The sequence below is a fragment of the Zalophus californianus genome, chromosome 16 (genome assembly GCF_009762305.2).
Source record: "Zalophus californianus isolate mZalCal1 chromosome 16, mZalCal1.pri.v2, whole genome shotgun sequence".
Taxonomy (NCBI): Eukaryota; Metazoa; Chordata; class Mammalia; order Carnivora; family Otariidae; genus Zalophus; species Zalophus californianus.
In genome coordinates this window covers 14,344,571-14,367,422 of record NC_045610.1, presented here as the reverse complement: position 1 = coordinate 14,367,422, position 22,852 = coordinate 14,344,571, and the positions used below count along the sequence as shown (strand labels likewise).

At 44.7% G+C, this 22,852-nt stretch overlaps 2 protein-coding genes across 2 annotated transcripts in view; one reads left to right on the top strand and one right to left on the bottom strand.

Annotated features, from left to right (window-relative positions):
• Window positions 1-6,158: 6,158 nt before the first annotated feature.
• On the bottom strand, window positions 6,159-6,409 carry LOC113939113 (MICOS complex subunit MIC10-like). Its single transcript, XM_035724681.1, has 2 exons — window positions 6,324-6,409; window positions 6,159-6,270 (listed from the first exon to the last, which is right to left on the bottom strand). Exons 1-2 carry the CDS (start codon window positions 6,407-6,409, stop codon window positions 6,159-6,161), a joined length of 198 nt encoding a protein of 65 aa, XP_035580574.1.
• Window positions 6,410-10,899: 4,490 nt separating this feature from the next.
• Window positions 10,900-22,852, top strand: part of RAP1GAP2 (RAP1 GTPase activating protein 2) — a 245,405-nt gene continuing 233,452 nt past the window's right edge. Inside the window, exon 1 of the mRNA XM_027625987.2 lies at window positions 10,900-10,983. Coding sequence (XP_027481788.1) covers window positions 10,934-10,983 — 50 coding nt within the window. The 5' untranslated portion in view covers window positions 10,900-10,933. The remainder of the gene's footprint in view (window positions 10,984-22,852) is intronic.

The window sequence follows — 22,852 nt, the reverse complement described above, 5'->3', positions numbered from 1 at the left end:
TCCCTACTCATGCTCTCTCTCTCTCTCTGTATCTCTGTGTCTCAAGTGAATAAATAAAAATCTTAAAAAAAAAGATAATTGGCTATTTGTAGTTGGTTTTTGCCTTTTATTTGTTAGAAATAACTTGCTACTCAAGGTGCCTGGGTGGCTCAGTCATTTAAGTGTCTGCTTTCAGCTCAGGTCAAGATCCCAGGGCCCATCCCATTCAAGGGCCCACATTTGAGTCCTGCATTAAAGTCCCATATCGAGTCCCACATCAGGCTCCCTGCTCAGCTGGGAGCCTGCTTCTCCCTCTGCCCCTCCCCCTGCTTGTGCTCACTCTCTCTCTCAAATAAATAAATAAAATCTTAAAAAAAAGAAATTATTGCTTTATTTTTTAATTGTTAATTTTTTAAAGATTCTATTTATTTATTTGACAGAGAGATAGAGAACAAGTAGGCAGAGCGGCAGGCAGAGGGAGAGGGAGAAGCAGGCTCTCCGTTGAGCAGGGAGCCAGACGTTGGGCTTAATCCCAGGACCCTGGGATTGTGACCTGAGCCTAAGGCAGCCACTTAACCAACTGAGCCACCCAGGTACCCCAAGAAATCATTACTTTAAAATGGTTTTTAGGGGGTGGGTGGCTCAACATTCAACTGAGTTAGTTAAGCATCCAACTCTTGATCTTGGCTCAGGTCTTTTTTTTTTTTTTTTTTTTTTTTGGTGGGTGGCAGGTTTAATGAGTAAAGTGAACTTATTTTTTTTTACAAATATTTTTTATTGTTATATTAATCACCATACATTACATCATTAGTTTTTGATGTAGTGTTCCATGATTCATTGTTTGTGCATAACACCCAGTGCTCCACGCAGAATGTGCCCTCTTTAATACCCACCACCAGGCTATCCATCCTCCTAACCCCCTCCCCTCTAGAACCCTCAGTTTGTTTTTCAGAGTCCATTGTCTCTCATGGTTCATCTCACCCTCCGATTTACCCCCCTTCATTCTTCCCCTCCTGCTATCTTCTTTTTTTTTTTTCTTAACATATATTGCATTATTTGTTTCAGAGGTACAGATCTGTGATTCAACAGTCTTGCACAATTCACAGTGCTCACCATAGCACATACCCTCCCCAGTGTCCATCACCCAGCCACCCCATCCTCCCACCCCCCACTACTCCAGCAACCTCAGTTTGTTTCCTGAGATTAAGAATTCCTCATATCAGTTAAGTCATATGATACATGTCTTTCTCTGATTGACTTACTTCGCTCAGCATAACACCCTCCAGTTCCATCCACCTCATTGCAAATGGCAAGATCTCATTCCTTTTGATGGCGGCATAATATTCCATTGTGTATATATACCACTTCTTCTTTATCCATTCATCTGTCGATGGACATCTTGGCTCTTTCCACAGTTTGGCTATTGTGGACATTGTTGCTATAAACATTGGGGTGCACGTACCCCTTCGGATCCCTACATTTGTATCTTTGTGGTAAATACCCAGTAGTGCAATTGCTGGATCGTATAGTAGCTCTATTTTCAACTTTTTGAGGAACCTCCATACTGTTTTCCAGAGGGGTTGCACCAGCTTGCATTCCCGCCAACAGTGTAAGAGGGTTCCCCTTTCTCCGCATCCCCGCCAACATCTGTCGTTTCCTGACTTGTTAATTTTAGCCATTCTGACTGGTGTGAGGTGGTATCTCATTGAGGTTTCGATTTGGATTTCCCTGATGCCGAGCGATGTTGAGAACTTTTTCGTGTGTCTGTTGGCCATTTGGATGTCTTCTTTGGAAAAAGTCTGTTCATGTCTTCTGCCCACTTCTTGATTGGATTATTTGTTCTTTGGGTGTTGAGTTTGATAAGTTCTTTATAGATTTTGGATACTAGCCCTTTATCTGATATGTCATTTGCAAATATTTTCTCCCATTCTGTCGGTTGTCTTTTGGTTTTGTGGACTGTTTCTTTGGCTGTGCAAAAGCTTTTTATCTTGATGAAGTCCCAATAGTTCCTTTTTGCCCTGGCTTCCCTTGCCTTTGGCGATGTTTCTAGGAAGAAGTTGCTGTGGCTGAGGTCGAAGAGGTTGCTGCCTGTGTCCTCCTTTAGGATGTTGATGGACTCCTGTCTCACATTGAGGTCTTTCAACCATTTGGAGTCTATTTTTGTGTGTGGTGTAAGGAAATGGTCCACTTTCATTCTTCTGCATGTGGCTGTCCAATTTTCCCAACACCATTTGTAGAAGAGACTGTCTTTTTTCCATTGGACATTCTTTCTGGCTTTGTCAAAGATTAGTGGACCATAGAGTTGAGGGTCCATTTCTGGGCTCTCTCTTCTGTTCCATTGATCTATGTGTCTGTTTTTGTGCCTATACCATACTGTCTTGATGATGACAGCTTTGTAATAGAGCCGGAAGCCCGGAATTGTGATGCTGCCAGCTTTGCTTTTCTTTTTCAATATTCCTCTGGCTATTCGGGGTCTCTTCTGGTTCCATACAAATTTTAGGATTATTTGTTCCATTTCTTTGAAAAAAGTGGATGGTATTTTGATGGGGATTGCATTGAATGTGTAGATTGCTCTAGGTAGCATTGACATCTTCACAATGTTTGTTCTTCCAATCCCTGAGCATGGAACATTTTTCCATTTCTTTGTGTCCTCTTCAATTTCTTTCATGAGTATTTTATAGTTTTCTGAGTACAGATCCTTTGCCTCTTTGCTTAGATTTATTCCTAGGTATCTTATGGTTTTGGGTGCGATTGTAAATGGGACTGACTCCTTAATTTCTCTTTCTTCTGTCTTGTTGTTAGTGTATAGGAATGCCACAGATTTCTCTGCATTGATTTTATATCCTGCCCCTTTACTGAATTCCTGTATGAGTTCTAGCAGTTTTGGGGTGGAGTCTTTTGGGTTTTCCACATACAGTATCATATCATCTGCAAAGAGTGAGAGTTTGACTTCCTCTTTGCCGATTTGGATGCCTTGGATTTCTTTTTGTTGTCTGATTGCTGTGGCTAGGACTTCTAATACTACATTGAATAGCAGTGGTGATAGTGGACATCCCTGCCGCATTCCTGACCTCAGGGGGAAAGTTCTCAGTTTTTCCCCATTGAGAATGATATTCGCTGTAGGTTTTTCATGGATGGCTTTTATGATATTGAGGTATGTACCCTCTATCCCTCTACTCTGAAGAGTTTTGATCAAGAAAGGATGCTGTACTTTGTCAAATGCTTTTTCTGCATCTATTGAGAGGATCATATGATTCTTCTTCTTTTTTTTGTTAATATTGTATCACATTGATTGATTTGAGGATGTTGAACCAACCTTGCAGCCCAGGGATAAATCCCACTTGGTCGTGGTGAATAATCCTTTTAATGTACTGTTGGATTCTATTGGCTAGTATTTTGGTGAGAATTTTTGCATCCATGTTCATCAAGGATATTTATTGGTCTGTAATTCTCCTTTTTGATGGGGTCTTTGTCTGGTTTTGGGATCAAGGTAATGGTGGCCTCATAAAACGAATTTGGAAGTTTTCCTTCCATTTCTATTTTTTGGAACAGTTTCAGGAGAATAGGTATTAATTCTTCTTTAAATGTTTGATAGAATTCCCCTGGGAAGCCATCTGGCCCTGGGCTTTTGTTTGTTGGGAGATTTCTGATGACTGCTTCAATTTCTTTAGTGGTTATAGGTCTGTTCAGGTTTTCTGTTTCTTCCTGGTTCAGTTTTGGTAGTTGATACATCTCTAGGAATGCATCCATTTCTTCCAGGTTATCTAATTTGCTGGCATAGAGTTGCTCATAATATGTTCTTAAAATTGTTTGTGTTTCTTTGGTGTTGGTTGTGATCTCTCCTCTTTCATTCATGATTTTGTTGATTTGGGTCATTTCTCTTTTCTTTTTGATAAGTCTGGCCAGGGGTTTATCAATCTTGTTAATTTTTTCAAAGAACCAGGTCCTAGTTTCGTTGATCTGTTCTACTGTTCTTTTTGTTTCTATTTCATTGATTTCTGCTCTGATCTTTATTATTTCTCTTCTCCTGCTGGGTTTAGGCTTTATTTGCTGTTTTTTCTCTAGCTCCTTTAGGTGTAGGGTTAGGTTGTGTATTTGAGACCTTTCTTGTTTCTTGAGAAAGACTTGTATTGCTATATACTTTCCTCTTAGGACTGCCTTTGCTGCATCCCAAAGATTTTAAACAGTTGTATTTTCATTTTCATTGGTTTCCATGAATTTTTTAAATTCTTCTTTAATTTCCTGGTTGACCCATTCATTCTTTAGTACGATGCTCTTTAACCTCCATGTACTTGAGTTCTTTCCGAGTTTCCTCTTGTGATTGAGTTCTAGTTTCAAAGCATTGTGGTCTGAAAATATGCAGGGAATGATCCCAATCTTTTGGTACCAGTTGAGACCTGATTTGTGACCTAGGATGTGATCTATTCTGGAGAATGTTCCATGGGCACTAGAGAAGAATGTGTATTCCGTTGCTTTGGGATGGAATGTTCTGAATATGTCTGTGAAGTCTGTTTGGTCCAGTGTGTCATTTAAAGTCTTTATTTCCTTGTTGATCTTTTTCTGCTCAGGTCTTGATCTCAGGGTCGTGAGTTCAAGCCCCATGCCCAGCGTGGAGCCTATGTTAAACAAAATTTAAAAAATAAATAAAATAAAATACATAAATAAAACGAATTTTAGGGACGCCTAGCTGGCTCAGTCTGTAGAGCATGCGACTCTTGATCTTAGGGTCATGAGTTCAAGATCCACATTGGGTGTGGAGCTTACGTAAAATTGTGAAAAATTTAAAAATGATTTTTAAAAATTTTTAATGAAGAAAATAAAGAACCTATAATCTCACCATCCAGATAATACAGAATTATATAAATATTATACAGACAATTCTTTTTTTTATATCCAGACAATTTTTTTAAAAGATTTTATTTATGTATTTGACAGAGAGAGAGAGCACACAAGCAGGGGGATCAGCAGGCAGAGGGAGAAGCAGGTTCCCCACTGAGCAAGGAGCCCAATGCAGGACTCGATCCCAGGATCCTGGGATCATGACCTGAGCCAAAGGCAGACGCTTAACCAACTGAGCCACCCAGGTGTCCCTATATCCAGACAATTCTTAAAAACACTTAAAAAAAATAGGACATGTTGATGCTTGAAAAAGTAAAAACCTCCTCATTGTCCATCATTTTCCTCATTGTCCCCATTTTCCTCAACTTCTCTGTCCAAAGTTTTCCATCATTAACAAGTTCCATGTGTATACACACACACACACACACACACACACACACACACACACACACAGTTTGTTATTTTTAAGACACTGACAGGATCATAAAGTACCATACCCTGTTCTGCATTGTGCTCTGTTCACTTCTATTTTGGAGATCTCCTAAAGATCAGTAGATGCTTTCATTTGCTAATCAATGCCTATGCATTTAAAAAAAAATGATTTTTCTGGGGGCACCTGGGGTTAAGTGTCTGCCTTGGGCTCAGGTCATGATCCCTCAATCCTGGGATCGAGCCCCGCATCAGGCTCCTTGCTCAGCGGGAAGTCTGCTTCTCCTTCTGCCCCTCCCCCTGCTTGTGCTCTCTCTCTGAGATAAATAAAATCTTTAAAAAACTAAAATATTATTTTTTTCTCATTATTCACTGTGGAAGATTAGGAATTCTAGATAAGTAAATATGTGAAAATAAAATTGCCCATTTATATCTCCCAGTCATAATAACTTATAACATTCGGCATTTATGCTGCTTGTGTGTGTTTTTTTTAATATTTTATTTATTTGATAGAGAGAGACACAGTGAAAGAGGGAACACAAGCAGGGGGAAGGGGAGAGGGAGAAGCAGGCCTCCTGCCGAGCAGGGAGCCCAATGTGGGACTCAATCCCAGGACCCCGGGATCATGACCTGAGCCAAAGGCAGACACTCAGTGACTGAGCCACCCAGGCACCCCATGCTGCTTGTTTTTAATTTATTTATTTTAAGAACACCTCCTTGCAATTCCTAGACAGAAAATACAAGACAAGAAACAGACTTAGTTTCAAATATATAAACAGTGTGCGGGAGTTTAAAGCATTACTGATAACATTGTTACAGAAGAATGTCAGCTTGCTCTAGGGCACTTCAGTATTCCTGAGGAATAGACGTGATTTCTCTTTTTCTCTCACCGGGATGCTCTCAGGGTTAAGTCACTGCTCCTGCTCCTTGACATATTTTCCATGTAGAAGATACGGAGCCTGGAAATCATGCTGACAGTTGGAGTAGGCCATTCCCAGTCCCATGCCAGAACCAAAGGCTAATGTAATGGCCACATTCCTCTTTTCAAGAAGGTAAGTGAGAAAACAAGTCCTAATCCAAAACCAGTACCTGTCTTCAGGACCACATCCACCATGCACTGGTCCCACTTCCTGCTCAGCTCTGAATCCGGTAAGTTCCCCATCTGTAATATTTGGCATTAAAAAAATTCTTTTTCCCTTGCATATATAAACATCAGATATAATTTTAACATCTTATTTTGTTGTCTTTTTGTTTATTATTTATTTGTTATTACTTTTTTAAGTAGGCACCATGCCCAGCCTGGAGCCCAACACAGGGCTTGAACTCATGACCCTGAGGTCCTGAGATCGAGTCCTGAGCTGGAATCAAGAGTTGGACACCCAAAGGACTGAGCCACCCAGGTGCCTCTGTAGTCTTTTTAACTTAGCAATATAGCATGAACATTTTTCTCCACTACAGAGTATGATTCCACTGTACACAGAAACTACAGTACAATGTATCTATCCATTTTCTTATTGTTTGATAATCAGGTTGCTTCTACTTTTTTTTTCTTTTTTTAAAGATTTTATTTATTTGACAGAGAGAGACACAGCGAGAGAGGGAACACAAGCAGGGGGAGTGGGAGAGGGAGAAGCAGGCTTCCAGCCGAGCAGGGAGCCTGATGCGGGGCTTGATCCCAGGACCCTGGGACCATGACCTGAGCTGAAGGCAGACGCTTAACGACTGAGCCACCCAGGCGCCCCAACTTCTACTTTTTTTTTTTTTTAGAAGATTTTGTTTATTTATTTGACAGAGGGAGAGAGAGAGCATGAGTGGGGGCAGAGGCAGAGGGAGAGGGAGAGGGAGAGGAAGACTCCCTGGTGAGCAGGGAGCCCGACAATGCAGGGCTCTGTCCCAGGGCCCCAGGATCATGACCTGAGCTGAAGGCAGGCGCTTTAACCAATTGAGCCACGTAGGTGCCCCTGGTTGTTTCTACTTTTTAATGTTATAAACAGTAATGTGATGAACATCTTGATAGCTTAATCATTTGAAAAGTGACTTTTATTGTATTTTTTCTTATTGCACATATTTAGAAAAATTAGGATATATGGATTAGAAAAAGAATAAAATAAAAATCATTATAACTTCACCCATCCATACATAAATCACCTTTTTATGTGTTCCTATAGTTCTTCCAGATTTTTCTAACAAATACAGTTATATACTAGTTCTTTATGGTAACTGATTTTTTCATTTTTTATTTTTTTATTTTTTAAAGATTTTATTTATTTATTTGACAGAGAGAGAGAGACATAGCGAGAGAGGGAACACAAGCAGGGGGAGTGGGAGAGGGAGAAGCAGGCTTCTTGCCCATCGGGGGGCCCGATGCGGGGCTGGATCCCAGGACCCTGGGATCACAACCTGAGCCGAAGGCAGACGCTTAACGACTGAGCCACCCAGGCGCCCCTCATTTTGTTTTATTTATTTTAAATATTTATTGATTTATTTTGGAGAGAGAGAGTACAGTGGAAAGGGGCAGAGGGAGAGGGAGAGAGAGTTTTAGACAGTCTCCTCGCTGAGTGCAGAGCCTGATGCGGGGCTCAGACTCATGACCTTGAGATCACAACCTGAGCTGAAACGAAGAGTTGGGTGCTTAACCAACTGTGCCACCCAGGCGCCCCAGATTTTTTTCATTTAAAAATATATATTGACTTTTTCATATCAATAAAAGTTTTTCTTAGTAGCTATATAATATCCCATCATATGGACGTGCTTCTTAACTAACCTCCTGTTGGACTTTTGTGTTGTTTCCAGTTTTACTTTATTGTAAACAGTGCTGTCTTCTACAGAGGATCTGTTTTCACATTTTTAATCATCTCAGGATGAATTCCAAAAAGAGAAATTACAGAGTCAAGACACACGTCCATCTGATGGCTTTTGATCGTCCTGTCAAATTGCCATGCTCCATAGTTGGACCAATTTGTACTCCTCCTTCAGTCATGATTAGGACTGCCCACTTCCCTTCTCCATACAAACCCTGAGTGGGATAATTAAAAATAGCAACAACCAGCTGTTCCAAATTTGACAAATAAAAAACGGTACCACATTTAAATTTTTGAGTACTTAATTTCTAGCACGATTTATATTTCTTGCATGAGTTGTTTGTTCATGTTCACTCATTTCTCTATTGGAATGTTCATCATGTCCTATTCTTTTATAATAAAAATTTTCAATGTTTTAGTTTTTTATTGTAGTAAGATACACATAACATAAAATTTACTATCTCTCTCTCTCTTTTTAAAGATTTTATTTATTTATTTGAGAGAGAGAGCGAGCACAAGAAGGGGGGGTGGCAGGCAGAGGGAGAAGCAGGTTTCCCGCTGAACAGGGAGCCCAATGTGGGACTCGATCCCAGGACCCCGGTATTATGACCTGAGCCGAAGGCAGATGCTTAACAGACTGAGCCACTAGGCATCCCTAAAATCTACTATCTTAACTGTTTTTAAGTGTATAGTTCAGTGGCATGAAGTACATTCACATTGTTGTGCAACCATCACCACTATCAATTTCCAGAATTCTTTTCAGCTTACAAAACTGAAACTCTCTGTCCATTAAACACTAACTCTCCATTCTTCCTCTCTCCAACTCAAGACCCTAGCAACCACCATTCTGCTTTCTGTCTCTATAAAGTTGACTACTCTAGGTACCCCATATAAGTGGTATTGCACAGTATCATATTTTTGTGACTGGCTTCTTTCACTTAGCATAATGTCCTCAAGCGTCATCCCTATTGTAGCACATGTCAGAATTTCCTTCCTTTTTAAGGCTGAAGACTATTCCATTATATGTATGTACCACATTTTCCTTATCCATTCACCCATCCATGGATACTTGGATGTATCCCTCTGCTATTGTGAATAATGCTGCTAATAATGAACATGGATGTACAGATACACGCATATATTTTAGAAACATTTAAGTTTGACATTTGCCTTTTAATTTTGCTCATCATATTTTTCTGATTTGCTAAGGTTAAATATTTTTATTTTGGTCAGATCCATTGATTTCTTCCCTTATGGTATCTGACATTGAAGTCAAGCTTAAAAAAACCCACCTCCCACTTTAATACATAATGAAATACTATATATTTTTTCTAGTCCTTTATATATATTTATACACTATATTTATAATTCATTTGAACTATATTTTGTGATGTGAAATAGACACTTTTCTCCCCCCCATAAATGGTTAACTAATTGTCCCATCACCATTTCCCCCACCAATCTGAAATACATTATCACACACACACATCTTTGGGGATGTTTTTGGACTTTCTGTTTGTTTCCTTGGTTTCTGTGTTAATTAAACTGGGAAAACTTAAAGAAAGGATGCTCAGGGGCGCCTGGGTGACTCATTTGGTTAAGTGTCCAAATCTTAATTTTGCCTCAGGTCATGATCTCAGGGTTTGAGATTGAGCCCCTCGTGTGGCTCCCTGCTGGGCATGGAGCCTGCTTAAGATTCTCTGTCTCCCTCTGCCCACCCCCCCCAAAGGATGCTCAAAGGTAAGGATACACTTGGAAGGTCAAAGGCAAGCTGCCAAATTACCTTGTCTGTATTTCCTTCCCTGTTTTCTTTTTATGTGATGCCTCTGTGTTGGTTACATTCTTTGTCCCCTGTTGCTTCCTGTCACTTCTTTAGACATAGTGGAAAGCTTTGGTGAGGCTTCTTAGGATATATGCAATTTTGGTTTTCATTGAACATTGGGGAAGGCACCTATGGATATAATAGCAAATGCCAGTAGCTTTTGGATTTCCCTGCAAACTTTTTCAATACTCCTGGGTATGGCCAACAGTCCCTAAGAGGTAGGCAAGCTCTCAGGATCTTCACACTGGAGGCCAGGTTTTCTCCTCTCAGCATGTTTCCCTCCTGCAAAGGATGTGGGCTGTCCTGGTATGGGAGGCAGGTGAATTTGGAGGGCACTGTGCAATGTGCAGGCAACCTCTATATTTATAAACATGTCTAAAACTCAGCTGCTTCAGACAAGGCTTGAGAAGCATGCTCTTACGATGCTGTCGGCGGGCCTGGTCTCTGCTCAACTCCAGGAATGTAAGCGATCCTGGGGCGGAAGTAGCTTGAAGCCTGGATGGAGCTGGTCCTAGGGTCGGGCAGCATGCCGGAACAATGTCCTACTGTTTTAAATACAGTCCCTTTAAAATATTTTAATAATCTGTAGGGCCCACCAGTTTTCATTTTAGGTATTGAGAGTGATTTAATTTTGTATGCTTAACTTTCCAGGTAGGCAGAGCAGGTGTCGTAAGGGAGAAAGGCCTCGTCACTCAGCAAATCCGATTTCCCTCGCAGTAGAACTCTGAGAATCTGATTCCTCACGCAGTGCTCCAAAGAAACCCGGCTCTTCGGCGCCACTGGGCAGTGAGCGGACGGGCTGTGGCCTCGGCGGCCGCGGCGCAGGAGCGCGCAGCCCCAGCCGCAGCCCCAGCCCCAGCCCTAGCCAGCTCCAGGGGCGGGGCCGCGGCCGCGGCCGCGGCCGCACGGGGGATGAGCGCCGCCGGCCGCACCGCCCGAGCTCCAGGCGGAGTCGCATCGCGCCCGCCCCGCCCGCCGGGACCCGCGCCCGCGAGCGCGCCCTCGGCACTGGCCTGCGGCAGCCGGACTTGCCTCCGCCCAGTGGCCCGCGGCGGGGCGAGGCATGGCGGGCCGCCGGACGCCGGGGGACAAGCGCTGGCAGCTGGTGCGCTGGTGAGTGGGCACCGGGGGGTGAGGGGGGGTAGGCGCGGGGCCTGGTGCGGGCGCGAACCCGCGCGCCCTGCGCCCGGAGGTCCGGCTGGGCGCGGGAAAGCGCGGGGCGCTGGCCCAAAGTTTCTTCTCGAGCTGAGGTTGCGGGGCCGGGTTTACCGAGGGGCGCTGGACTACCTGGTCGTAACCATCCCGCGTCCCCGCGCGGGGTCTTTGCGGCTCCCCAAACAGATGGGCACTGGGACCCGGGACTCTGTCCCTGACGTCAGGCTTTGGAGGGACCCCGGCCCCCCTTCCACAGGCTCATAGGCAGGGCTTCCCTCCTTCCTTTAATTCCCAACCTCAGCTTTCTGATTTGTGCCATGGGGGTCCCGCCTACCTCCATTCCTTCTGCTGCTTTGGTCGGGCCACGGAATTGGGCCCCAGGCTGCACAACCCACAACCTTCCGCTCCCCTGTTCAAGGAGCTACCCCTGTCTATCTACACAGGGACCTCTGAGGGTGGGGGGCACTTTGGGGTTGTAGGCTTAGAGATGGGGGCCTGGGAGGTGAGGGAAGAGGTCCCTGCGTACGTGGGTGGTTGCCCCTACCCCCACCGCAGTCCTGCCCAGGCCTGCGGGTATCAGGTTACCTGACTGCAGCCTGAGCGGGTATCAGACGCAGCGCTGGGAGTCACCTGGGTTGGGCCTATGTCCCCAGTGTCCGAACGAACGTTGAGGGCTGCTTCAGCCAGAGGCTTGACCTCTGCTTGGCGGGATTTAGAATGCAAGGTAACCTGCTTTGGGAGAACTCCAAGAATCGAAGGAGGATGTCTGGCTGGGACCACTCCCCATCCCACATCATCCCACCCACATAAGGACCAGGGAGCATCTCTGAAGTAACATTCTGGACACATCTCACCAGGTATATTCTGTAGCTGGAATACAGATAGGAATAATATCATCAATAATAACAACCTGGGCTTCCTGCTCACTTTCTTCTGGCTCCAGGATCCAGGTGTTGCACTTACTCTTCATAGTGATGCTCAGAGGAAGGTATTTGCACCCTATTTTACAGATGAGGAAACTGAGGCTTAGAAGAGGAAAGTGGTTAGTCAAGGCCACCCAGCAAACAAGTGGCTGAGTCAGGGTTTATCCCCAGGTCTTGCCCAGGGGATTAACTGCTCCTCTGTTTTGCTCATTTCCTGGACCCTCCCACCCAGCCTGGCCATGCATCCAAGTTCCCATTGTCAGAAAATCCTAGCATGTCAGAGCAGGAGGGGTCATTGGGTGTCCAGCCTGCTCAGCCCACCTCTGCACTGGGAGGATTCCAAAAATCAAAGTCTAAATAATCAACATTATTATTTAGAAGTGGAACCACTTTTCAGATTAAACCCCAAATACATAAATCAGATAAAAGTAGAGTTAATCTGTTTGAAGAGTTGGTGGAAAGCTAGTGTCCTCTCCCTGGTAAGGAGGCAGCACCCCAGTGCTGCAGATCAGTGTGCTCAGATCAAGTGTGCTTCACCGGGGAGGAAGTAGGAAGTTTTAAAGGGGGAGAGCTTAGATTCCTGCTCTGAATCTCTCCCCCCCCCCCCCCCCCGCCCTGGTATTGCCTGGCTGCGTTGGATCCTGGGCTGAACTGGATGATGCATGAATTATTGTTAGTGCCCTAATTAGGTCTGGGGTTACCTTTCACCCCCAGGTGAAAGCCCTTTGCCATGAGAAGGTCCTGAAGATGTGGCTTGAGTGGTCAGGCAGCTTGGCAGGGAGCACTCTTGAGGGCAAGACACCCTCTGATCCTCATGGTATGCTCCCAACATGTCAGCCTTGGCCCCTGGTTCCAGAATTTCACATTGAGTCAGTTTGCTCCACTCAAACTGGCTCAAGAGCAAAAGGGGATATATTGGCTCACAGAACTGAGAACTCCAGGGACTTTTCGTGTTTCAGGCACAACTGCTCTCAGGTACTCAAATGTCACCAAATAATGCTCTATGCTCTTCATCCCTCTGTTTTCCTCTTATTCTCTTGTGGAGGCAAGTTGGCTACCGCAGCTGTAGGCAGCTCTCCAGTTAGCAACCCTCATGGAAAGAGCTTTCCTTTCTCAGTGGTCCCAGCCAGTCTCAGGATGTCATCTTTTTTTTTTCTGCTTTAAATTTTTTATTGTTATGTTAATCACCATACATTACATCATTAGTTTTTGATGTACTGTTCCATGATTCATTGTTTGTGCATAACATCCAGTGCTCCAAGCAGAATGTGCCCTCTTTAATACCCATCACCAGGCTAACCCATCCCCCCACCCCACTCCCCTCTAGAACCCTCAATTTGTTTTTCAGAGTCCATCGTCTCTCATGGTTCGTCTCCCCCTCTGATTTACTCCCCTTCATTCGTCCCCTCCTGCTATCTTCTTCTTTTTCTTTTTCTTAACATATATTGCATTATTTGTTTCAGAGGTACAGATCTGTGATTCAACAGTCTTGTACAATTCACAGCGCTCACCATAGCACATACCCTCCCCAATGTCTATCACCCAGCCACCCCATCCCTCCCACCCCACCCCCACTCCAGCAACCCTCAGTTTATTCCTGAGATTAAGAATTCCTCATATCAGTGAGGTCATATGATACATTCCTTTCTCTGATTGACTTATTTCGCTCAGCATAACACTCTCCAGTTCCATCCACGTCATTGCAAATGGCAAGATCTCATTCCTTTTGATGGCTGCATAATATTCCATTGTGTATATAGACCACATCTTCTTTATCCATTGTCTGTTGATAGACATCTTGGCTCTTTCCATAGTTTGGCTATTGTGGAAATTGCTGCTATAAACATTGGGGTGCACGTACCCCTTCGGATCCCTACATTTTATCTTTGTGGTAAATACCCAGGAGTGCAATTGCTGGATCGTATGGTAGCTCTATTTTCAACTTTTTGAGGAACCTCCATACTGTTTTCCAGAGCGGTTCCACCAGCTTGCATTCCCACCAACACTGTAGGAGGGTTCTCCTTTCTCCACATCCCCGCCAACATCTGTCGTTTCCTGACTTGTTAATTTTAGCCATTCTGACGGGTGTGAGGTGGTATCTCATTGAGATTTTGATTTGGATTTCCCTGATGCCGAGCGATGTTGAGCACTTTTTCATGTGTCTGTTGGCCATTTGGATGTCTTCTTTGGAAAAATGTCTGTTCATGTCTTCTGCCCACTTCTTGATTGGATTATTTGTTCTTTGGGTGTTGAGTTTGATAAGTTCTTTATAGATTTTGGATACTAGCCCTTTATCTGATATGTCATTTGCAAATATTTTCTCCCATTCTGTCGGTTGTCTTTTGGTTTTGTGGACTGTTTCTTTTGCTGTGCAAAAGCTTTTTATCTTGATGAAGTCCCAATAGTTCCTTTTTGCCCTGGCTTCCCTTGCCTTTGGCGATGTTTCTAGGAAGAAGTTGCTGCGGCTGAGGTCGAAGAGGTTGCTGCCTGTGTCCTCCTTTAGGATTTTGATGGACTCTTGTCTCACACTGAGGTCTTTCAACCATTTGGAGTCTATTTTTGTGTGTGGTGTAAGGAAATGGTCCACTTTCATTCTTCTGCATGTGGTTGTCCAATTTTCCCAGCACCATTTGTTGAAGAGACTGTCTTTTTTCTCCTGGACATTCTTTCCGGCTTTGTCAAAGATTAGTGGACCATAGAGTTGAGGGTCCATTTCTGGGCTCTCGATTCTGTTCCATTGATCTATGTGTCTGTTTTTGTGCCAGTACCATACTGTCTTGATGATGACAGCTTTGTAATAGAGCTGGAAGTCTGGAATTGTGATGCTGCCAGCTTTGCTTTTCTTTTTCAATATTCCTCTGGCTATTTGGGGTCTCTTCTGGTTCCATACAAATTTTAGGATTATTTGTTTCAGGATGTCATCTTATCGGCCTGGCTTGGGTCCCATGACCATCCAAGAGCCAATCACCGGGAGCTGGGGGATGGACTGCTCAGTTGGGCCAGGCTGGGTCATGTGCCCACTTAGGGAGCTGAGGCCTGGGGTCAGCTCTACCCCAACCACAGAGTTCTGAGTGATAGAGAGGGTAATGAATGGTAAATTATTGGGAAACAAAAACTCATGCAAACCCGCAATAAAGTTAAAAGACAAACTAGAAACTGGATAACAATATTTACACAGGGGCGCCTGGGTGGCTCAGTCGGTTAAGTGGCTGCCTTCGGCTTGGGTCATGATCCCAGAGTCCTGGGATCGAGCCCCGTGTCGGGCTCCCTGCTCAGTGGGAAGCCTGCTTCTCCCTCTCCTACTCCCCCTGCTTGTGTTCCCTCTCTCTGTCAAATAAAAAAATCTTAAAAAAAAAAACCCCAACAATATTTACACAAAACAAACTAACTGCTAATGTGCTAAACGTAAGAAGTGCTCTTATAAATAGGTTTAAAGGGGCGCCTGGTGGCTCAGTCAGTTAAGCGTCTGACTCTTGATTTTGACTCAGGTCTTTATCTCAGGGTTGTGAGATCGAATGCCTCGTGGAGCCCCAGGTTGAGCCCTGGGTCGGGCTCCACACTCAGGGTGGAGTTTGCTTCTCTCCCTCTACCCCTCCCCCCACTCATGTTGGTGCCCTCTCTCTCTAAAATAAAGAAATAAATCTTTAAAAATAAATAAATAAATTTAAAGATAAGAAAAAGAAGAGACCACCACGGACTAGGTGGCTTAAACAACAGGCATCTATTTTCTCACGGTTCTGGAGGCTGGAAATCCAAGATCAGAATGCCAGCATGATGAGGTTCTGGTGAGAGCCCTCTTCCTGGCTTAGGGATGGCTGCCTTCTCCCTGTGTCTTCAACATGGTGAGAGAGCTCTTCTTATATGGACTCAAATTCTGTTGGGTCAGGGCCTTATCTAACCTTAGTTCCACAAAGGCCCCAATAGAGTTGTATTGAATATATGAATATGAGGTGGGGGTGAGGGGATAGGGGTGGGGGCACAAACAGTCCATAATACTTACCCAGAAAAACTTGGGAGTCTAAGTGGTGAATGATTCAGGCTCAACACCTGGAAGCTCGTGGTTGCTGCTCAGGGTCTCACTGGGGGAATAATGTCTGAATGTGAAGCAAGGGAGCCCCCTTTGGAGCCCAAATGTGGCGCACCACTGCAGAAACAGCAGATACAGAACAAGGACCTCCCCACAGCAGTTTATGCGTCCACCAGGCTGTGCAGGACTGGTGTTCAACAGTGCCACCTTGTGGTGCAGAGAGCAAGAGCACTAGAGGGCTGCTGACTACAGTTCTCTCTACATCTGGTATTTCAGAAGCAGAACTGAGTAAGGCTTTGGGGGTTTTTGGAGCATTCAAAAGCAAGATATTAAACTTTATAATAATAGAGGTTGAGGGGGAAGGAGGATTCAAGCGACTAATTAGGAAAGAACTCCGATCAACTTCATACCCTAAGCTATTGGTATAGTTTGTACCAGTTCTGCAGGAAATGAATGCACCTGTTGAGCTGTTGGAACTCCTTGGTAATAAAGTTTTTCAGCTGTTCAGATTGGCTACCCTTTTAATGTGCTCATGGTACATAAGTACATAGACATACCTAAATAGCCACAGAATATGGGGTGAGACTTTAGTGGTTCTCTCATAAAATAAAATGCTTCAAGTGCTTTTTGAAAACAAAAACCCAGGGTGCCTGGGTGGCTCAGTGGTTAAGCATCTGCCTTTGGCTCAGGTCATGATCCCAGGGTCCTGGGATCGAGTCCCACATCGGGCTCCTTGCTCAGCAGTGAGTCTGTTTCTCCCTTTCCCCCTGCCCCTCCACCTGCTTGTGTGCTCTCTCTCTCTCTCTCAAATAAATAAATAAATAAAGTCTTAAAAAAATAAAAGTGAAAACTCAAGGCAGAACCACTTTTAAACTTTAACTGTGGTAAGCTTTAACAGTGCCATGTTCAAATTTGTGGGAGAATTAGGATCTTTCAAGAACTAGGATATTTTATTTTATTTTTTATTTTTTTAAAGATTTTATTTATTTATTTGAGAGAAAGAGCACAAGCAGGGGGAACAGCAGGCAGAGGGAGAAGCAGGCTCCCGGTCGAGCAGGGAGCCCAATGCGGGACTCGATCCCAGGACCCCAGGACCATGACCTGACCCGAAGGCAGATGCTTAACCGAGCCACCCAGGTGCTCTGAGAATTAGGATAATTTAAAAACTATATCGATAGTCTGTTGAAATGTATGCTTTTAAAAGAAGTAGAGGCTTAAAACAACAATGAGATATTACTGCACACCTGTTAGAATGGCCTAATTCTGGAACACTGGTGGCACCAAATGCTGGTGAGGATGAGGAACAACAGGAAAAGTCAAAAATTGCTGGTGGGAATGCAAAATGGGATGACTACTTTGGAAGACAGTTTGGCGGTTTCTTGCAAAACTAAACATATTCTTACCATATGATCGAGCAATCTCGCTCCTCGGCTGAAAACTCATGTCCACGCAAATACCTGTGCGTGGATGTTTATATCTGCTTTATTCATAACTGCTAAAGTTGGAATCAACCAAGATGTTCTTCAGTAGGTGAATGGATAAATAAACTGGCACAGCCAGACAGTGGAATATCTTTTGGTGCTAAAAAGACATCAGCCATTGAGCTGTGAAAAGACAAGGAGGAACCTTAAATACACACGGGTCAGTGAAGCTGCATCCTGCATGGTTCCAATTATAGGACATTCTGGAAAAGGCAAAATTTTTTGTGTTTGTGAGTTGGGGGGTGGGGGGAGATGAGTAGGCAGAGCACAGAGGATTTTTAGGGCAGTGAATGTACTCTGCATATTAATATAATGACGGGTATATGTAAAAAAAATCCTCATGTTCACTTACCTGTCAGAATTGCCCTCTCCCATTGGACTCTCCTCCAAATTCTCCATAAAGTACCAAAAACTAAATTAAAATTTGATTGCGTTCATTAACAGCACAGGTTGTTAAATATGTTCGGTTTTCAGCCTTCCTGTTCTATCTGAGAGCCTGTGCTGGGCCCTGCCCAGGTTCTGATGGGGGGGCCTTCGAGTCTGGGGGAGAGAGCCCAGGAGGCTTGAGGCTAAGGCTGTGTAAGTCATTGAGAAGCCAAGCAGTGTGCTCTGGCAATGTTCTTTTTATTGGCTGCAGGGTATTCCACTATGAATTGGACCATAATTTCTCTACCCAGCCTCTATTGATGACCTTTTAGGGTATTTCAAATATTTTGATATTACACACATTGCTGCAATGAACATCTTTAAACCTATTCCATGCAAACATATGCAAAGGTAATGGTTGTGTATAATCTTCAATGTAAAATTGCACAGTAAAATCATGTGCACATTGTGAAAGATACTGCCGACCTGACATCCAAAGAAATTGTACCATTTCATATTATCTCCAATGATGTGTGAGATGCCACTTTCTCCACAACTTTACTCACACTGGGAATTAACAAACTTTTGAATCTTGGCCAGTCTCACCAGTGAAAAAAATATTCTCTCATTGTTCCTGTAATTTTCATTTCTTTAAGAAAAGTTGCATTTTAGGGCGCCTGGGTGGCTCAGTTGGTTGGGCGACTGCCTTCGGCTTGGGTCATGATCCTGGAGTCCCGGGATCGAGTCCCACATCGGACTCCCTGCTAGGCGGGGAGTCTGCTTCTCCCTCTGACCCTCCCCCCTCTCATGTGCTCTCTCTCTCTCTCATTCTCGCTCTCTCAAATAAATAAATAAAATCTTTGAAAAAAAAAAAGAAAAGTTGCATTTTATTCATGTTTATGGGCCTTTTGTGTTTCTACTTTTGTAAAGTAGAAACTATAATTTCCTTTGCCCCTTTCCCCCCCTACTGGTTTGCTCATTAAATATTTTTCTCTATTGATCTGTAAAAGCTCTTTGTTTATCATGGGAATTCGTCTTTTTTTTTAGTTTTTGGTAAGTATTTTAGAACAGTTTTAGATTTACAGGAAAATTGAGAAGATAGTACAGAGAATCCCCATATACCCTACAGTCAGTTTCCCCTATGAACATCATACACGAGTATGGTACATTTGTTACACGAATGAACCAATATTGATGTGTTATTATTAACTAAAATCCATAGGTTATTCAGATTCCTTAGTATTTCCCTAATGTCCTTTTTCTGTTCTAGGGTCCCATCCGGATACTGCGTTACATTTAGTTGTCGTGCCTCCTTAGGATCCTGTTGGCTCTGACAGTTTCTCAGACTTTCCTTGTTTTGTTTAAGATTTTTATTTGTTTATTTGAGAGAGAGTGAGACAGAGAGAGAGAGAGAGAGCGCACAAGCAGGGGAGGGGCAGAGGGAGAGGGAGAAGCAGACTTCCCATTGAGCAGGGAGCCTGACAAGGGCTCCATCCCAGGACCCCGAGATCATCAGCTGAGCTGAAGGCAGACACTTACCTGACTGAGCCATCTAGGTGCTCCTCGGACTTTCCTTGTTTTTGATGACCTTGACAGTTCAGGACGTACTGGTCTTTTTGTAGAACATCCCTCAACTGGAATTTGTCTGATGTTTTTCTCACAATTAGAGAAAACCCCTCATGATTAGGGGTTATGAACTTTTGGGAGAAGGATCACAGGGATGGAGTGCCGAGTCATCACATCATATCAAGGGTACATACCATCAACGTGATCCCAGTCCATACTGACTTTGGTCACCTGGCTGAGTTAGTGTTTGTCAGGCTTCTCTGCTGGAAGGTTACTGTTCCCCTCCCCCTTCCCAGAGAGTACTCTTGGGAAGGAAGTTACTATGTGAAGCTCACCTTTAAGTACAGTGGAGTTGTGATCTGCTCCCTGAAGGGCAGAGTTTTTACATATATTGTTTGGAATTCTTCTGCATGGAAGATTTATCTCTTTCCCCCATTTATTTATTTATTCATTTATTTATATCAGTATACACTCATGGATGTTTGCTTTTTTATAAGAGCTTTATTTTTTATTTTTAAAAAATATTCTTTTAAAGATTTTATTTATTTATTTGAGAGAGAGAGAGAGTGCAAGCAGGGGGAGGGGCAGAGGGAGAAGGAGAAGCAGACTCCCTGCTGAGCGGGGAGCCTGATGTGGGACTCGATCCCAGGACCCTGGGATCACGACCTGAGCTGAAGGTAGACGCTTAACTGACTGAGCCACCCAGGTACCCCTAGAGCTTTATTAAAATAGAATTCACATATCCTACAACTCACCCATTGAATGTGTACATTTCAGTGGTTTTTAGTATTTCACAGAGTTATGCAACCACCACCATAAGCGATTTTAGAACATTTTCATCTCCCTGTAAAGAAACCCCATAATCATTAGCAGTACTCCATCACTTCCATTAGCTTCCAACTCTCCTCTCCCCCCTCCCTAACCCCAGCCTTAGGCCAGCACAAATCTACTTTCTCTAAGGATTTGCTTATTCTGGACATTTCATACGAACAGAATCGTACAGCATGTGGTCTTTTGCCACTAGCTTCTTTCACTTGGCCTGATGTTGTCAAGGCTCAGGGTTCAATGCCTGCCTGACCTACCCCAGGGTTAACTGAAAAAATAGGTGTAACCTGTAAAGCGCCTGACTGGTTTCTCTTTTGGTGATGGGTTGCGTCCTCCTGGAGGTGTCACCCGGCCCCCAGAACCTGGGGCCTGTTTCTAGGAGCAGCTTCTGCCCTCCCTCTTCCCATTCCCTTAAAAATGTCCCTGACTATGCTCAGGGCTCTTGACTGTTACTCTCCCAGAGATAATCTGAGCAGCTGCTTCTTGCTCAGGTTTTAATGGTTGACAGGGGCTTACAGGGTGAGCCTCTGCAGTGTTTAATCTCCCCCAGAGTCCAGTTCAACAGGATTTCAGGTACATGGCAGGTTAATGCGGGATATATGTGGGAATGGCTGCTGTTCCTTCAGTGTGGTCCAATACAGCAGATACGTGACGTTAATACATTGGACTCGTTAATAGAGATCATCGGTGCCAGAGCATTCTGTGAAGGAAGCTTCCCACGGATGTGATGAATTGATCGGTGTTGTTGTTGTGACTTTGGCGAGAGGGCTGCGTGAGGATGTTGCAAGGGGTTTCAGAGGTGATCAGACACGATCTTTATACTTAGCAGGAGACAGACAGGCACATAAATAACTCGTGTAAAGGCGGGTAGAGAGCAACGTTGTGATCAAGGTTAAGCGAGGCCTCGCTGGAGCCTGGCTCTTCATTCTGGTTAGAGTATCAGGGACAGACTCTTAGAGGCAGTGTTGTTTGAGGAGTCGAGGCGAGGCGGGCAGATCTGGGGGAGAGATGGAGGGAGGGCAGTTCAGGTCAGAGCACAGCCTGAGCAAAGCCTCCGAGGTAAGAACAGGCAGGGCATGCTTAGAGAAGGACAGACAGATGAGACATGCGGGGGCCCATGCGTGTGATGTGGAGGGGGTGGCCTGACATGGTGAGAAAGGCTGGAAAGGAACAAGTGGGAGAGATCGGGCTCTCAGGTGAGCAGTTTGGAAGATACTTGATATGCAGTGGGAGGACACTAACAGTTTTGGGCAGGGGTCTGGGTTGGGAAGTGGGGGCTGGTATGGGGGAGGGAGAGGATGTGTGTGTGTGTGTGTGTGTGTGTGTGTGTGTGTGTGTGTGTGTGTGTGTGTGTGTGTAGGGGGCTGGCTAGAAGGACACTGGATGCCATGAGCTGACTGCATGTATGACCTCGGACAAGTTCAGTCCCCTCCCCTGGCCTCTTCTTCCTCATCTCTGAAACGGAATCGACCTGTTCTGGGGGTTTGCTGTGAGGCTTAGAGGCTGTGGGTTTGTCCATCGGGGGTAAAGCACGTGAGGCCCGTGACTTGGTGAAGGCCGATGGGGATGGTGGTGGGGAGGGAAGACGGTAAAGAGGACTACGTGGCAAGGGATTCCCTCACATTATTTCATGTAAGCCTTGCCCCAACCCTTCAAAGTGGGTGTTATTGTCACTCCTATGTTACCGACGAGGAATCTGGGACTCGTGGTGGGAAGATCACTCAGCTACAGTTGGTAAGTTGAATCCAGGCCAGGGTGCCTGCAGGTGGAGGACAGGGCCTTCCACCTGCCTCACGGGAGTGGAAGGAGAGGGAGGCGGAGGTGGTGCTCGTAGCTGAGGGGGTTTGCATCCCGCACAGAGGCACAGGGGAGTGGTGAGTGAGGAGAGAATTTGGGCGCGCAAGGTCCCGGAGTGGGTCTACTTCTCCTGCAGCCTGGGGGCCTGTGTGTGCTTGGTGGGGTCAAGGGCAGCGCTGTTGTGGTCTATCAGCCTGGAAGTGAGGGGACATCACTATCAGGTTTTGGTTCTGCCACATCTTTGGGCAAGCCCTGTGCCTGCTCTGGGCCGCATGTCCTCATCTGTAAAACAAAGCCCTTGGAACAGATGAGTGACCTCTGGGGGTTCTCCTCGTCCTAATGGCCTAAGACTTCACGATCAGCAGAGTTCTCAAATTAAAAAAGAAAAAAAGACACTTTTTTGAAAACATAGTATGCTCATGGTTCAAATTCAAAAAGCACTAAAGCAGTGCTCCTCAGCCACTCCGTTCCCCTTCTTGGAGGCAACTGGTATTACCAGTTTCTCCCGCAGAGATGGTAACAGTGTCATTCAGGGCTGAGTGCCAAGGAGTGCAAGGACGGGGAAAGGTGTAGAAACTTGTCATCAGAATAGGATGGGATTAATCAGGTGGGCTTCCTGGAGGAACCACACTTTGAACCAGGTTTTACAGGAGGGCAGTCATCTTGGCGCAGGAAGCACATCACAGAGGAGGGTCACGTCCCAAACGGAAGTCACAGTCTTCCCTCCCAAACCTGCTCCTGTCCAGCGTGAATGGCACTGTGGCCAACTGCCCGCCCCAACTAGGAACTGGGGAACAACTTTGCTGCGGGTCTCCCCTTCACCCATGTCCAGCCCATCACCC

Coding starts and splice junctions, on each gene's coding strand:
- LOC113939113 (XM_035724681.1), bottom strand. CDS start 6,409: ATGGGGAACTTACCGGATTCAGAGCTGAGCAGGAAGTGGGACCAGTGC. Junction 6,271..6,323: donor AAGACAGGTACTGGTTTTGG/ATTAGGACTTGT, acceptor TGTGGCCATTAC/ATTAGCCTTTGGTTCTGGCA.